A 17,678-nucleotide genomic window follows, 5' to 3' on the forward strand; every position below is an offset into this window, starting at 1 on the left:
CTTAACTTCTTTGGAGTCATCATCGAGGGAGCAATGAAGTCTGCAGACTGATGGAAGGGTAACTCAAAGTTGGATTTCTTTTCCTTTGGTGCATAGTAAGCCTACATATCTCTGTCATTTCTTCTTCTTCCTGCTCCTGTTTCAGCTCCATTATAAGAACAGAGTACTGCCCAGAATAAATCCCACTGTTAAGGCTCTATGACAAATGGGTGGGAATAAATTAAATCCCTGTCTGAAATCCTGAAAGGCAGCTTACAGAATACTTCTGCAGTAGCAGCACAGATGAGAACAGATTTTTAAAACATCTGTTCAGTCAAAGCTGATGTTTCAGACAAAGTTTGTCAAGATTCAAAGTCTGTTGAACTCAACCACTACCTGGTTTGTCACTCATGCAGGTAACTTATCCCTCCTCGCTACGAGTTTAACTTAAGTCAGGCACAGTTCTGGAATAAATGGTGGAACTTCTGCAACATGAGCTGTTGCCCTCATTATTCTGCTATTTTGCAAACATGCACCACTTTGGGGGACAGGTGCATGTTCTGCCAGACGTCCCTTCTACTGGAATTTAGTGTGTATTTAAGAACAGGTACAATTCTGGCATATCGGATTTACATCTTAAATTCCAGTCTTCCATGCCAGAACTACATCACCTTTGTACCAAAAATAAACTTGGAATTTTTGGTCCTTATTTATCTCATTAACATTGTTCAGACTGAACACATTGGAATCAGAACCCCAAGCATCAAGGCTATTCCATCATGTATTTGGGGAGCACCACAGTTAGCTGGGTACTTTATTAAAAATGTTCACAAATTGAAACGAACAGAACTAATTTAGAATCAAATACAAGAAATATTGCAATTCCGTTTGTCACATGTATGGTATATAATTTCTGTATTAAAAAAGGACAAATGAGATTACAATAGATTACTTAAAATAAGCACCTTTAGTAAACACAAGTGTGGGCATTGCAGTTTTACAATGGGGGAGAAGGAACCTAACCCCCCAAACACAGGACAATATATGAAAAACAATAGTCAAAAGGAGATTTTGCTTTACAGAATAATTCTGCTCACCTGCCGAACATTATTGTTTGCAGCCTTTTTCATTTCTTCGTGTAGACCACGTGATGTTTTTAAATCCTGTGTAAAGGTCAATTAGGCAGAACACAAGTCATGTGAAGTTTTGGAAAATGACATATTAGCTGTTTCAATATTTTCAGATGACGGCAACATTCCACAATCTTCATACATAGTTTCTCAACCAGGTTTTTGCATTTGTAGTCATAACGAATGATGAAAAATAGAACATTATTAATACTTCACAACCAGATCATTTATAGCATAGCAAAGTGCAATGTACAGCTGCCTAGCCACATGCCTTAATTTGCTTCCCCAAAACTAAATTGTAGGATCTTTTCATCTTTCAAATTGTATACCTTTACTTCTTAGTATATTTTGATGCATTTCATAATTGATTATGGCCACACAATTCTGTTCCGAAACAGAACCTGCATTACAATTAGTTACCAGGCAGAGAGATAAGAAAAGCTTTAGAAACAAATAAAAAAAAGTTTAAATCTTTATGGTGTTTTGAATACCCTTCACTGACTTTCAACAGAGGTTTAAGTTTAAATCAAATGATTTAGCATGGAGGTCAATTCCTGAACACTCAATTCTTTACCAGTAATTGGCTGAAACCCCATTCCAGACGTTGACTATAATTAACCTATTGCCTCCCCAACCTTCTGGATGCAAACAGAATGTTATTTTATGGGCCAGCATACCAACTTGTCTATCCAACATCTAGATCCCTCCATTGGCTTCTTGACAAGTCACTTGCTTTCCTCAAGGGCAGACTTTCTCCCTAGGGCGAGAAATGTAGAGTTTGCTGTATGCATAATGAATGATGGAACACTTACATGATCGGAAAAGATCCAGCTGGCCATGCTAAGAGAGCAAGAATTTCTATTCACATTGAAGTTACAAGTTGAGAATTTAACCGGGCAGCACGGTGGCATAGTGGTTAGCACTGTTGCCTCACAGCGCCAGGGACCCGGGTTCAAATCCGGCCTCGGGTGACTGTCTGTGTGGAGTTTGCACATTCTCCCCGTGTTTGCGTGGGTTTCCTCCGGGTGCTCCGGTTTCCTCCCACAGTCCAAAAGATGTGCGGGTTAGGTTGATTGGTTATGATAAAAATTGGCCCTTAGTGTTAGGGGGGGATTAAATACGTGGGGTTACGGGGATAGGGCTTGGGTGGGATGGCTGTCGGTGTAGGGACCGGGTGCTAGGGTTTGGATGATCAGCCATGATCTCGTTGAATGGCGGAGCAGGCTCGAAGGGCCGAATGGCCTACTCCTGCTCCTAGTTTCTATGTTAAAAGGAAAGTTCGAAAGCATTTTGTTACAGGGAGGGTAGTTGGAATGTGTAATCCTCAGCTTCAAACAATTGAGGCACACTCCATAAATTCTTTGCTTGAGAAAGAGGAATGTTAGAGGGTAATTGCAGGGAGTATAGAAGCCCTGGAAAAGATTCAGTGGAGGTTCTTTAGATAGATACCTAATGCAAAGGCCCTCAGTTATCAAGATAGGCTGACAGAGCTGGAGAATTTGCAGTTTGGTAAAGTGTAGACTTTGAGGACATATGATTGAGGTCTTTAAAGTAATGAAAGGATTAGACTCGGTCCAAGTGGATAGGCTATTTGAGCTAGACAGGTTAGAGAGGACCATGGGACACAAGTATGTTACAGAAACAGAGAACTATGTTAGACGGTAGGAAATATTTTGCACAGTCATCGATCTTTGGAATAGTTGTTGGCACATGCATGGAGTGTTGATTTGGTGCAAGCATTCTGAAGGGTGTTAATTATTACATCGAATATACGGCACAGAAACAGGCCATTCGGCCCAACCAGTCCATGCCGGCGGTTATGCTCCACTCGAGCCTCCTCCCGTCTTTCTTCATCTAAATCCATCAGCATAACCCTCTATTCCCTTCTCCCTCATATGCTTGTCTAGCCTCCCCTTAAATGCATCTATACTATTCGCCTCAACCACTCCCTGTGGTAGCGAGTTCCACATTCTCACCACTCTTTGGGTAAAGAAGTTTCTTCTGAATTCCCTATTGGATTGCTTGGTGATTATCTCATATTGATGGCCTCTAGTTACGCTCTTCCCCACAAGTGAAAACACTCGCTCTGTATCCACTCTATTAAAACCTTTCATAATTTTAAAGACCTCTATTAGGTCACCCCTCAGCTTTCCTTTATTAAAGAGAAAAGAGACCCAGCCTGTTCATCCTTTCCTGATATGTATACCCTCGCATTTCTGGCATCATCCTTGTACAGAAAACTCTTTGGTATCCGGCACCGACGGGACCGGGATGGTGCCGGTTGATTAAAAATTCCGGATGACGGAGAGGGTTATCTACCGAGGCTATTTTTAACAAACAAAAATTAAAAAATCAAGAAATGTGCAGTATACAGTAATTGGACTTCCGACAGCACCAAGAAGCCGAGTAGTGGCAGTTTGGAGAACTACCCCCACTGACTAACTCGGCCACCGCGGGAGACTTGGACTCGGCAACATTTCCGGTTATTGAGGTGTTGTTTTCAGAGTATGCATTTTGCCGGTTAGAGAATTCCGGATATTTAGGTGCGGTTTAAATGAGAGTTTCCTGTAAATCTTCTCTGCATCCTCTCCGGTATCTCTATATCCTTTTTATAATACGAGTTCCTGAGAATGGCAAATATATCTACAAATAGAAGGTAGGTGGGTTGTGTAATCCAGTCACCGTGGTCTCCTGGAACTTGCTTGATTGCCTTCAGGGGTCAGAGAGGAATTCCCCCAAAGCATAAGGGTTTTTCTCACTCCCAGGAGGTTGCATGGGATGGGAAAAATAGGGTGATGGTGTGCGGAAGTTACTCTAGGTCAGGCTTGATGGAGCAGCTAAGCTTTTTCCTGTCCTTTTGCATACATTTGTACGGGGAGAGAGAAAAAAGGGCAGCATTAGACCAAGTGACTCATGTGGCGTAAAACACCAGCACAGAATGACTGGATGGCCTGTTTCTGTGCTGTAAAATTTTATGATAGGAATGGTAAGTGACAAGTTTCGAAGAATAATTATATGGTGTAGTAAGTACAAAGATTTAACTCACAACTGTCTCATTATGTAAGGGGCAACTCAGCACTTCCATGAGAGAGATGCACATGCAGGAACCCTGGACCTATGAATCAGAGCTACAATGTTGTAAGCCCAATCTCTGACCCATGTTCCCTGCGAGCATGACTAGCAACTGGGAACTCAGGATCATGGAATTACCCTTGCATTCAGTATATACTGCACATCCTGGTTTTGTCCTTTCTTGCAGCATTAAAATCAGTTCTTTCATTTACCTTTTATTTAAAAAATGTATCTTTCAGCAGTGTAAAAAAAAGTGATAATTTAATACTCTTAGTACTGTGGCCCATCACAGATCAATGTCATCAAGATTTCCATAAAATAGATGGGGAAAACAGTAGCAGGGAAAAGAAAACTCAGATGCAGAAATGGAGCATCAAGGTGAAGGGGCAGGAAGACTGTGAGCAATAAGAATTCAGAAGTAGGTGGTTTTTAAAGTTCCATTTAAAAACCAATAGGACAGTGGAGTGTCACAGAAATCACAGAAACCCCACAGTGCAGATAGAGGCCATTTCGGCCCATCGAGCCTGCACCGACACATATCCCACCCGATCCCCGTAACCCCTACACCAACACATATCCCACCCTATCCCCGTAACCCCACGTATTTAATCCCCCTGACACTAAGGGTCAATTTATCATAGCCAATCAACCTAACCCGCACATCTTTGGACTGTGGGAGGAAACCGGAGCACCCGGAGAAAACCCACGCAAACACGGGGAGAATGTGCAAACTCCACACAGACAGTCGCCCGAGGCCGGATTCGAACCCAGGTCCCTGGCGCTGTGAGGCAACAGTGCTAACCACTATGCCACCGTGCTGAGCTTCTTAAAAGACTATTTTACATTAGCCAGCTGGATATTTTTTGATCCTCTAAAGTGTTCCACAACTCGTTATACATACAAAGAAATGCACTTTTCTCACCCAAGGGAAAAAAAGGCTACTTTTAAGGAAAGCGAATAACTTGTCAAAAAGCTGACAGAGGACAGACTGGACGGACAACTTAGTATGCTGAACAATAAAATTAAATTGTGTTTGCATCAGGATTATATATTTAAGTTGTATGCCTAGAACTCGCTGTACAATGGTATTGAAATGGATAACATCTTGAACATTGAAATTCTACGCCTGCGTGCCATTATCTGAACAGAAAAGAACATGGGAAGGATACACAGAATCTACCCATGTGGATAAAAATATAATTGTGGAGACCAGTCAGTTCAAGTCTCTCCTTCCTCTCAGCGGACATCAGCATTGGGAGCATTAGAAGCAGTGGTTGTGAGCACCCTGCAACTCATCCTTCCTGGGCCTGAACACTAATCAAATATCATTCAAACCAAGAAAACCCAGCTCCAGTGGAGTAAAAAGCATGGGCCATCTGATATTTAGTTTTCCTGACTTGGATACTTTCTCCCCCCTCCCAAGATAGTCATTTGGAAGTCGATCATTGGCTGTCCAATGTAAACACTTGCTAGTGGCCTGATGTTAAAGGTGTCAGACGGAGAAAGCAATACTGTAATTTCCTACTATATCTTTAAAAAATCCATTACCACCTAGAGTTTTGGGAAGAGAAGAAAAGATTATTCTTCTCTTTCAATTACATATGTTTTAGTAACTGATATTTTTCTGCATTATTGGTACTGAAAAACACTGGCATCTGCAATTAGATGCTTATTATCGGTGCCGGTCACTGAAGGGAAATTTTGAATACACACTACTTACACCTTGCATGAAACCGTAATTGCTCTTTTCACAGGAAATGATTGGATTTGCGAAGACTTGAATCATTACACGACTCATATTGTAAAAAGGAACATTATTCTGTTATTAGTATGACTACCAGCGGTCATCTCAATCACAACTAAAGCAAAACAGTCAAGTATTAGTTTTAACACTTTAAAAGGAAAGCTTCAGGCATGAGGAATAGATGATTTAAGATGAAAGTTTTGAGATTTTCATCTTTAAAAAAAAATCTCTTGTTGATGGATTAGTCAGTCATTATAATCAGGCTATCTATGGAGGCCGTCAGACAGCGCCATTCCACTCTCCTAACTCCTGCAGCTGTCTGCCCACTCTTCCATTCAAATCTTCATATACACAGGCTCCATCATCGCAGCTTTAGATGCCCACATGATTTTTTTTTTTTTTTTTTTTAAACTGACACCTATCCCAAGGTTACCAATATTTAGCCTCTCCTGGTCCCTCAACACCTCCTCTCTGGTGAAGAAGGCCCAGCAGCGCCTATATTTCTTGGAGGCTGAAGGGATGTAACCTGTCACCCCCGATCCTCTCTAACTTCTACCGCTGCACTATAGAGAGCATCCTGACAAACTGTATCACGGTATGGTACGGCAGCTGTAGCTCCCATGACCGGAAAGCCCTGCAGCGGGTAGTCAAAACTGCCCAACGCATTACCGGCACCCGGCTACCGACCATAGAACATATATATCAGAAACGCTGCCTACGGAGGGCACGGTCCATCATCAAAGACCCTACCCACCCCAGCCACAGTCTGTTCGCCCTCCTACCATCTGGAAGACGCTACAGATGCATTCGCACCCGTACGACCAGATTTAGGAACAGCTTCTTTCCCAGGGCTGTCATCCTACTGAACTCCACAAATAAACACTAAAGCCTGCACATCTGCCGATGCACTTTATTATGGTCATATTTATGCTAATATATATGTACAAATGTATGTTGAAATGTTTAAGTGTCCTAATCCAAATTGTACACTCTCGGGAGCCGCAAGCCTACATTTCGTTGTACTGCACTTGTGCACTAACAATGACAATAAAAGTTGATTTGATTTGATTTGATTTTGACATGCTCCATCACATATAATCATGGAAGTTCCCAAGAATCTACATATGACCATCTCGCATCACAATTAGCAATTTAAAACTTGCAGCACATTACTTCAAAAGACCACAATTACCCAATTTCCGGTCAAGAACTAAACCCATCAATGTCATTAAAAAATCCTTATATTGCACTTATCGTGTCTTAATTTGAGATCATACACTTGCATTTTGGTTTCAGCATCTATTCCTATGACTAATCCTCTTTCAGCATTGAACCTTCCCTTGGCATTGAGTTTTTAAAAATTCATTTATGGGATGTGGGCATCGCTGGCAAGGCCAGCATTTATTGCCCATCCCTAATTGCCCTTGAGAAGGTGGCGGTGAGCCACCTTCTTAAACCGCTGCAGTCCGTGTGGTGAAGGTACTCCCACAGTGCTGTTAGGGAGGGAGTTCCAGGATTTTGAACCAGTGACGCTGAAGGATCAGCGATATACTTCTAAGTCAGGATGGTGTGTGACTTGGAGGAGAACTTGGAGGTGGTGGTGTTCCCATGTGCCTGCTGCACTTGTCCTTCTAGGTGGAAGAGGTCGCGGGTTTGGGAGGTGCTGCCGAAGAAGCCTTGGCGAGTTGCTGCAGTGCATCTTGTAGATGGTACACACTGCAGCTACGGTACACCGGTGGTGGAGGGAGTGAATGTTTAAGGTGGTGGATAGGGTGCCAATCAAGCAGGCTGCTTTGTCCTGGATGGTGTCGAGCTTGAGTGTTGTTGGAGCTGCACTCAGCCAGGCAAGTGGAGAGTATTCCATCACACTCCTTACTTGTGCCTTGTAGATGATGGAAAGGCTTTGGGGAGTCAGGAGGCGAGACACTCGCCGCAGATTACCTAGCCTCTGACCTGCTCTTGTTGCCACAGTATTTATGTGGCTGGTCCAGTTAAGTTTCTGGTCAACGGTGACCCCCAGAATGTTGATGGTGGGGGATTCGGCAATGGTAATGCAGTTGAATGTCAAGGGGCGGTGGTTTGACTCTCGCTTGTTGGAGATAGTCATTGCCTGGCACTTCTGTGGCATGAATGTTGCCTACCACTTAATAGCCCAAGCCTGAACGTCGCCCAGGTCTTGTTGCATGCGGGCATGGACTGCTTCGTTATCTGAGGAGTTTGAAATGGCACTGAACACTGCAGTCATGAGGGAAGGTCATTGATGAAGCAGCTGAAGAAGGTTGGGCCTAGGACACTGCCCTGAATTGCAAGACTCATATCAAATTGCTGCGTGATCGAAGAGACGCCACAGAACACACAGCTGTGTGCTCGACTGTTGTGTGACTGGCAAGCACGGACACTGGCGGTAAGGCCACCACTACAGCTGGCACGCATGCAATAAACTGAAACAAAGTGCACCAGTCCTTAGTGAGCATTCTGATCAGCAGCACAGAAAGTGAATTTACTGGTAACATTATCTCTTTTAAAAATAACATAAGATTTACCAAAAACGTTTTATAAGTACTTTCACCTTTCAAGCTATTAAAAAAGGTAGAAATGTTGCCCGGCAGCAGATTGAGAGAGGGACACAGACAGGGCCCAAAAGCCTGGGACTCGATTTAAAATGTTGCCCGGCAGCAGATTCACAGAGGGACAGAGCGAGGCCCCAAAGCCTGGGACTCGATTTAAACCGCCCGGCCCAAAACAGCCCTGGCAACACCGGGCTCCCCCCAGCTAGTCTCTAATAAGAGGATCATGAAAAAGTAACGAAGGGGTATTACGTCATTGCAGAGTGGAGACTCGATCACTGCATAATTGAGGTGAAAGTTAAGTTACTCTACAAATAGCGAGGAAAACCATTTTAGACCTGAAAATGTTAATAAGAGCTAAAGTTCCATGACATAAAGGCAGATAGTTTTTAAAATATTGCAACAATACAGATTACTTGGATGAAGGCCTGAAATGTAGGACTAAAGACAACCTACCTTGAGGTAAAACATGGATACTTCAAATAGACGTTGACTGCAAGACGCAAAAGATTTATGGTTCTCTGAAATGCCATTATCCTGGAGTACTTTTGCCACAACTTCTTTCAGCATCTAAATGAGAAACACCAAAGTGCAAACTGAAATTAAGGAACATTTCTGTGCTCCAGTCCTGCTCCTAAATGGTTTAGAAAATGTGATGACATGTCTTTACAAATTAATTTCAAAATATGCTTCTGAAAACTGATCCATGAATTGACACATCTCAGTTGTACTGCTTTGGCGCAGTAGCACTATTTAGAATAGCCATCCAACATTTAACAATAAAGTAAAGTAAAGGAATTATGAGCAATAACTTTGAATTTTCTTCTACAGATGTAAATCAGTTGTAAATGTAATCCTACCTAAAAAGGTCAAGTGCAAATAGCACCCAAGTCTGCGTGCAAATTCATTTTCATAATTATTCACAGCACTGTGTGGTGGGAGAGGCAGATTGTGTGTAAGTTAGTTTTAAAGGGCTGGGGCCAATTAAACAGAAGCGTCACAACAGAGAAACAAAAATTCTGATAGCCATTTGGAGCCTCAAAAGACATCTCAAGCCCGTTAAAGGGGCCGCGTACCCCCCCAAAAAAGGGGGAACACATTGCTCTCTACCCATCTCTCCTCTTTTAAGATGCTCCTTAAAACCTACCTTTTGATCAACTATCCTGATACCGCTTTCTGTGGCGCAGTGTCAAAAATGTTTTTAGATATCGCTCGTTAAATGCCGTGGGACATTTTACTACGTTAAATGCGCTATATAAATGCAAACTGCTGTTGTTGTTTGTTTATTTCTTCATCTGAGCACAGCATGTTGGAGAATTGCCACTGATGCCAGTAATGGTACTGGGGTCAAAAAAATAATAAATAAGAGCAAATGGCACAAAGGCCCATTCAAGCTCGAATGCCAGCAGAAAAAAAGTCAACAAAACCAGCCCAGAAATGGTCTAAAAACTTACCTATCCATTTGGAAAAGAGGTGCACAAAACACCTTCACATCCCCTCTTGACTACACTTGTGAAGAGACCAGATCTCCACCCTATTTATATAGCAACTAGCTGGGGAGCCCCGCGTTGCGAGGGCAATTTTGGGGCGCTTGGTCTCCCTGCCCCTGTGTGTCCCCCTCTCCCTGTCATGTCCTCTCCCTGTCCTATCCCTCCCTCCCCTCCCCCACCCCCTCCTCCCCTCCCCCTGCCTAGCGCCTGAGGTCCGGTGCCGTTGCGATAGCGGCCGTGCGGGGCCTAGCGCTTAAGGCGCGGTCGGGTTCTGAGGCCGGGACGGACCGGAGCTGAGGTCCCCCGCGTATCGCACGGCTGATGGACGGCCGCTGCGGGCGGGCGGCGCATGCGCGGTCAGCGCGAGGCGGCCCGCGGGGAGCAGGCAAGGGCGGCTTTAGTACATGAAATACATACCAAGTAAAGAATCAAATAAATGTCTTTATTTCCCCAGGTACTGAAAGGATGTGATAAAATGACTTGACACACTCCTTACCCTTTTGTGTTTCTGAGATCGTGATTCCTTTTGTTTCACATTTTCATGGCCAGGTTTTGTTACCATTCTCGGAGTCTGGCTGTTAGACTGCTTGCTGGAAGTAGAACAAACAACTGCAAGCCTTTGTGAGTGTTCCCGCAATGCAGCTACTAAATGATGTCCATTAATTCCACCTCCCTGTGATGTGCGTAGTGAATACTGGGAACCGAGTGATTCCGTGCTTTTGGACTTGGCAAGTCTGGGAGAGAGATCAACAATTATTCGTTTTAAATGGGCATATCTGAATCACTTGTACAGTTCTGAGAAAACTACTCTTTCTCCACACATCTCATTTTATATCCCACCGTCTCTCTATTCTTTCTGCTCTTTTTTCACTGTGTGGGTCTTTCAGCTATTATATCACAACTAGCAAATTCTGGTTCGATGTTTCCAAACAATTATTTTAATCTAAATAAAAAGAAAAGAAATCCAAATGCTGGCTATCAAAAGAAAACTTCTGGAAATGTGCAGCAAGTTAGATACCACCTGTATCCAAAAGATCAGATTGTTTCAGATGTAACCCTTTGTAAGAATCTCACTCCCTTTACGTTTGTGCTTTTTGAATTTATGAGCCTGACTGCTTCTCAACTGTTACAGACTATTTAACAGACTGCTGAAAGAATTTCCATTTGAGATTGCTTTAAAGTCACAAAGGTAACTTCAAGTTGGTGGATAATTGAGCTTCCTTGCATTGTTCTTCATCTGACTTCCATTTAATTTTCTATGATTTCTATTTTGCCATTTCTGATAGGAAGATCTGAGTTTACTGCTCAAAGGCTGAATTACCACCATTCCCCTCACCAAACCAAGAGCTGGATCAGCATCCATCAAACACTTAGTAGAATACAAATAAAATGCAGCAGTTAAAACTGAAACAGATTTTAAACTATGCGTAAGCAATGGGAATCAAACCGAGAGTGAGTAGGGCTAAGCCATTAAATGAAGGAGCAGTCTGATACAGGATGAAACTGAAGTGGTTATAATGAGCAATGCAGCACAAGAATTGGCAGGATTTGTGCAAAATAGTGCAACATGGTTCTGTTTCTGATACAAAAGGGGTTGTGAGTATATGACTCAAAAGGGAGGGGAATAACAGTGAAGGACAGAAACAAAACCGTTATAAATTAGTAGCAGCTACAAGGCCTGGTTATGGTCTGGTGCACACACAGGCTGTTGAAAGTTACAAAATACTGCAGATCCTGCAAATCTGAAACATTCAGCAAGTCGGACAGTATCTGTTAAGGAAAGAGCGCTAACCTTTCAAGCACCACCCTACGTCAGATGAAGGAAGGCTATGTATCAAATGTGAACATTCTTCCTTTCTTATACAGATGCAGCCGGACCTGCTGAGTGTTTGCAGCACATTTTGTTTCTGTTTGAAAGTTACCTTTTGCTTGGATGAAAACTCTCCACCTTTCTTGACCTACGCTTCTGTCCAGTCCCGTCAGTATTTTTCTGATCACTTTGTAAAGTTTCTCCATCCGGCACACTTCCAGGCTCTGAAAGAACTGCAGGAGACGGCAGCGGGCTTAATCCATAAACAACTGGACAGTGTTCCCTTGAACATGTTGTGTTAGTTTCATAGCGGATAAGGCGAGACTGAAGCTTCCCAAATCCAACATCTTTTTCCAGTGCTCTACTGTTGTCTAGGCAGTACCTGCAATTTTCATGCGGTATCCATTACAGACTCAAATCAACAATTTGGCAGGTAAGCCATTTATTGTGCACACATGCAAAATAGTTCATCACATAAATGGTCTCACCCTAGAAACTGGGCAGGTAAGCTGGTTTAACCTTTGAGTATCATCTGCCATGAAAGCTCAGTTAAATCTAAAACACTGGAGATTAGGCACCTTGGCTATGACGAGAGACCAAGGAAACTAGGAATGTTTACCTTATTGTATGTTTCAGGGTTCTAAAAAGGTACAGATACATTTTGGACATCACCACAATTCTATAACCAGTAAGCAGAGGAGGGAACATGGAGACAATTTAAATGAAGCTACTTCACAGAGAAGATGGTGGGTGAGAGGAAGTCTGCCATGGGAAGCAGTGGAGGGGGAACAGTTTCAGCAAAATAAGAGTGGTAATTGTATAGCTTTTTGGCGAAAGAAGTGATTTAAGGATGTAAATGAAGTGTAATACAATTTTATAATTTTTTGGCGTTGCCAACCAGATAGACCGCACCAGTCTTTTCTGGTCTCACACATTCTTTTGTTCGCATCACGTATTAAGTTTCATTAGTCACTGCCAAACTACAAAACAGTTTTCTACACCCAAAGTGGGGATGGGAAAGGCGCTGTATAAATGAAAGTTGTTGTATGGGTGGGGAAAGAAACTGGCACAGTAGTGCAGTCATACAGTTTCTTATATATCCTTCAAGAAAATGCATAGAGTACATTAACATGAGATACCTTGCTGGGAGTAGGAATGTGTGGGTCACTCGCCATCTCAATGTGGCAAAAGAGAACCAGGTTTTATTGCAAATAATCTTGTACAAAGGGTGATTAAAAACAGAGGAAAAAAAACAAAGAACTAAAAAGTACAAAACTAAAGTGTACAAGAATGTGATTTCTCTGGCATTAGACACTTATTATTTTGTTAAACAAGAGGTTTTTTCCATTTGCAGTAAGCTACTTTGGGATTCACACAACATGCTGACAGAAATTATATGCCAACATTCTTTACCTATGATAAAAAGGAATGAAGCACTTTACATCTCATGCTGAATAATCTGTGAACCTTTAGAACATCACTTACTCAAGTCCATGGTAATGGCATTCTGTAGCCTTTTCAAATGACAAACCTTTCAGCTTCTGTACAGTCATCTCTGGGGTCAGTGGAAACTCATTTTCACTGAAATGGAAAATGTTTACTTTTTAAAAAGTACAATGCTAAGATTTGTGCATTCACATAACATTTCTTTTTGAATGATTTTAACTTTTCAAAAAATTCTTATTAATTATATCTACAAAGTATATGAAAATGCTGTGCGACAAATGTAAACAAAGGGCAGCGCAGCAGAGCACATCGGGAGAGCGCAGCATTTAAAAACAGCGCGGGAACCCGGCGGCAGTGACAGTGTAGCAAGGCACATCGGGAGAGCGCAGCATTTAAAAACAGCGCGGGAACCCGGCGGCAGTGACAGTGTAGCAAGGCACATCGGGAGAGCGCAGCATTTAAAAACAGCGCGGGAACCCGGCGGCAGTGACAGTGCAGCAAGGCATATCGGGAGAGCGCAGCATTTAAAAACAGCGCGGGAACCCGGCAGCAGTGACAGTGTAGCAAGGCACATCGGGAGAGCGCAGCATTTAAAAACAGCGCGGGAACCCGGCGGCAGTGACAGTGCAGCAAGGCACATCGGGAGAGCGCAGCATTTAAAAACAGCGCGGGAACCCGGCGGCAGTGACAGTGCAGCAAGGCACATCGGGAGAGCGCAGCATTTAAAAACAGCGCGGGAACCCGGCGGCAGTGACAGTGCAGCAAGGCATATCGGGAGAGCGCAGCATTTAAAAACAGCGCGGGAACCCGGCGGCAGTGACAGTGCAGCAAGGCACATCGGGAGAGCGCAGCATTTAAAAACAGCGCGGGAACCCGGCGGCAGTGACAGTGCAGCAAGGCATATCGGGAGAGCGCAGCATTTAAAAACAGCGCGGGAACCCGGCGGCAGTGACAGTGTAGCAAGGCACATCGGGAGAGCGCAGCATTTAAAAACAGCGCGGGAACCCGGCGGCAGTGACAGTGCAGCAAGGCACATCGGGAGAGCGCAGCATTTAAAAACAGCGCGGGAACCCGGCGGCAGTGACAGTGCAGCAAGGCATATCGGGAGAGCGCAGCATTTAAAAACAGCGCGGGAACCCAGCGGCAGTGACAGTGCAGCAAGGCACATCGGGAGAGCGCAGCATTTAAAAACAACAAAAAAACAAGGAGCGATGTCACAGGACAGCAGGTAGGTGAATATTTGGTGAGTATTAACGTTTTTTTCCTCTAAGCTAGGACAGTGGTTTAAACCAAGAGCGGGAAACTATAACGTACTTTATAAATTAAAAACTTAACTAGATAAACTAATTAATATAACTAGAAACAATCATTGAATAAAGATTTTAATTAATTAATTAATTAATTAAATAAAACAAGGTTAGACTAAGATATGGCAGAGCAGGCAGTGTGTCTGGACTGCAGTATGTGGGAGTTTGTGGACAGCGACTAAACACGTCTGCAGTAGATGTCTCCGGCTCAGTCATTGAGCTGGAGACACTCCGACACATAAGGGAGGAGGGAAGAGCATCTGGACAGTTTGCCCGGACTTCGGTCACACCTTGCAGAGAGATGCACGTTCAGAATGGGTTTGGTGTGACTGAAGTGTGCAGAGTAAAGGGAACACAGGTAAGAAAGGGAACGAGGATCCACAGGAACTGATCCTATCCAACAGGTACAATGTACTTGCTTACCTGTGAGGATAAGGGTAAAGGCTGTAGGAAGGAAAGCCAGAATGTGAACCATGGCACTTTGGAGCAGGAGACTGCCCTAAGGGCAGGGGGGGTGGGAGAGGAGAGGAAGCGTAATGTGGTAGTTAGAGTCATAGAGTTTTACAGCACAGAAAGAGGCCCTTCGGCCCATCGTGTCTGCGCCACCCATCCATCCCTGTCCAGTCTAATCCCATTTTCCAGCATTTGGTCCATAGCCTTGTATGCAATGGCATTTCAAGTGCTCATCCAAATGCTTCTTCAATGTTGTGAGGGTTCCTGCCTCTACCACCCTTTTAGGCATTGAGTTCCACATTCCAACCACCCTCTGGGTGAAAAAGTTCCTCCTCAAATCCCCTCTAAATCTCCTGCCCCTTACCCTGAATCTATGCCCCCTTGTTATTGACGCCCCTACTAAGGGGAAAAGTTCCTCTTTATCTACCCTATCTATGCCCCTCATCATTTTGTACACCTCAATCAGGTCCCCCCTCAGCCTTCTTTGCTCCAAGGAAAACAACCCCAGCCTGTTTAGTCTTTCTTCATAGCTGAGGCGCTCCATCCCAGGTAACATCCTGGTGAATCTTCTCTGCACCCTCTCCAAAGCAATCACATCCTTCCTATAGTGAGGTGACCAGAACTGCACACAGTACTCCAGCTGTGGCCTCACCAGCGTTTTGTACAGCTCCATCATAACCTCCCTGCTCTTATATTCTATGCCTCGGCTAATGAAGGCAAGTATCCCATATGCCTTTTTAACCACCTTATCTACCTGTTCCGCTGCCTTCAGGGATCTATGTACATGTACACCAAGGTCCCTCTGACCCTCTGTACTTCCTAGGGTCCTACCACTCATTGTGTATTCCCTTGCCTTATTTGTCCGTCCAAAATGCATCACCTCGCACTTTTCAGGGTTAAATTCCATTTGCCACTTTTCCGCCCATCTGACCAACCCGTTTATATCGTCCTGTAGCCTGAGGCTTTCCTCCTCGCAATTTACCACCCCACCAATTTTCGTGTCATCTGCGAACTTACTGATCATACCTTTTACATTCTCATCCAAATCATTTATGTAGATCACAAACAACAAGGGACCCAGCACCGATCCCTGAGGTACCCCACTGGACACAGGCTTCCAGTCACAAAAGCAACCTTCGACCATCACCCTCTGCCTCCTGCCACTCAGCCAGTTTAGGATCCAATGCGCCAAGGCACCCTGGATCCCATGGGCTCTTACCTTCTTGACCAGTCTCCTATGCGGGACTTTGTCAAAAGCTTTACTGAAGTCCATGTAAACCACATCCACAGCATTTCCCTCATCCACCCCCCTAGTCACCCCCTCGAAAAATTCAATCAGATTTGTCAGACATGGTTTACCCTTGACAAAGCCATGCTGACTATCCCCGATTAATCCTTGCCTCTCCAAGTGGAGACTAATTTTGCCCCTCAGAATTTTTTCCAATAATTTCCCTACCACAGATGTTAGGCTCACTGGCCTGTAATTCCCTGGTTTATCCCTGCTACCCTTCTTGTATAATGGTACTACATTAGCTGTTCTCCAGTCATCTGGTACATCCCCTGTGGCCAGAGAGGTTCTGAAAATTTGTGTCAGAGCCCCTGCAATCTCCTCCTTTGCCTCCCACAGCAGCCTGGGATACATCTCGTCCGGGCCTGGGGATTTATCCGCTTTTTGGCCTGCTAAAACCGCTAGCACCTCCTCCCTCTCGATGCTAATATGTTCAAGTATGTCACAGTCCCCTTGCCCGATTTCTATGTCTACATCGTCTTTCTCCATAGTGAACACAGATGCAAAAAATTCATTTAAAACCCCGCCTACATCATCTGGCTCTACACACAGATTGCCACTTTGGTCCCTAATGGGCCCTACCCTTTTTCCCTGGTTATCCTCTTGCCCTTAATATACTTATAAAACATCTTAGGATTTTCCTTTATTTTGCTCGCCAGTGTTATTTCATGGCCCCTCCTCGCCCTCCTAATTTCTTTTTTAAGTATGCCCCTGCACTTTTTATACTCCTCTAGGGCTTCTTCCGTCTTTAGTAACTGCCAAAAGCCCCCCTTTTATTTCTAATGCATTTTTGTATATCCCTTGTCATCCAAGGTTCCCTTTGCTTGTTGGTCCCACCCTTGACCTTTACAGGAACATGTTGGCGTTGTACTCTCTCTATTTCCCTTCTGAAAGTCTCCCACTGTTTTGATGTGGATTTTCCTCTAAGTAGCTGCTCCCAGTCCACTTTGGCCAGATCCTGCCTTATCATATTAAAATCGGCCTTCCCCCAATTTAGAACCCTTATTTCCGGGCCGTCTTTGTCTTTTTCCATGACCACCTTAAATCTCACCGAATTATGGTCACTGTCGCCAAAATGCTCTCCTACTGATACTTCCACCACTTGCCCGGCTACATTCCCCAGAATTAGGTCCAGTACCGCCCCCTCTCTTGTAGGACTTTCTACATGTTGGCTCAAAAAGCTCTCCTGGATGCACTTTAAGAATTCTGCACCCTCTAAGCCTTTCACACTCTGACTATCCCAATTTATATTGGGGAAGTTGAAATCCCCCACTATTATTACCCTATTATTTTCACACTTTTCTGAGATTTGCCTACATATCTGTTCCTCTATCTCCCCCTGACTGTTTGGGGGCCTATAGTACACTCCCAGCAAAGTGCTTGCCCCCTTTT

The 17,678-nt window shown here is 43.9% G+C and overlaps 2 protein-coding genes across 4 annotated transcripts in view; one reads left to right on the plus strand and one right to left on the minus strand.

Moving 5' to 3' along the window:
• The window catches only part of mtbp (MDM2 binding protein), a 104,232-nt gene that overhangs the window by 9,248 nt on the left and 77,306 nt on the right, over nucleotides 1–17,678 (minus strand). For all 3 annotated transcript variants that reach the window (XM_085993687.1, XM_085993686.1, XM_085993685.1), the window contains exons 17-21: nucleotides 13,278–13,373; nucleotides 11,905–12,174; nucleotides 10,479–10,716; nucleotides 8,949–9,062; nucleotides 1,077–1,142 (exon numbers count right to left, since the gene is read on the minus strand). In XM_085993687.1, coding sequence (XP_085849813.1) covers nucleotides 1,077–1,142; nucleotides 8,949–9,062; nucleotides 10,479–10,716; nucleotides 11,905–12,174; nucleotides 13,278–13,373 — 784 coding nt within the window. The remainder of the gene's footprint in view (nucleotides 1–1,076; nucleotides 1,143–8,948; nucleotides 9,063–10,478; nucleotides 10,717–11,904; nucleotides 12,175–13,277; nucleotides 13,374–17,678) is intronic.
• The window catches only part of mrpl13 (mitochondrial ribosomal protein L13), a 178,281-nt gene continuing 172,740 nt past the window's right edge, over nucleotides 12,138–17,678 (plus strand). Inside the window, exon 1 of the mRNA XM_085993689.1 lies at nucleotides 12,138–12,225. The gene's annotated coding sequence lies outside the window, so the exon portion shown is untranslated. The remainder of the gene's footprint in view (nucleotides 12,226–17,678) is intronic.

The sequence above is a fragment of the Somniosus microcephalus genome, chromosome 7, assembly GCF_052327205.1.
Source record: "Somniosus microcephalus isolate GS21.2 chromosome 7, FLI_Smic_1.0, whole genome shotgun sequence".
NCBI lineage: Eukaryota > Metazoa > Chordata > Chondrichthyes > Squaliformes > Somniosidae > Somniosus > Somniosus microcephalus.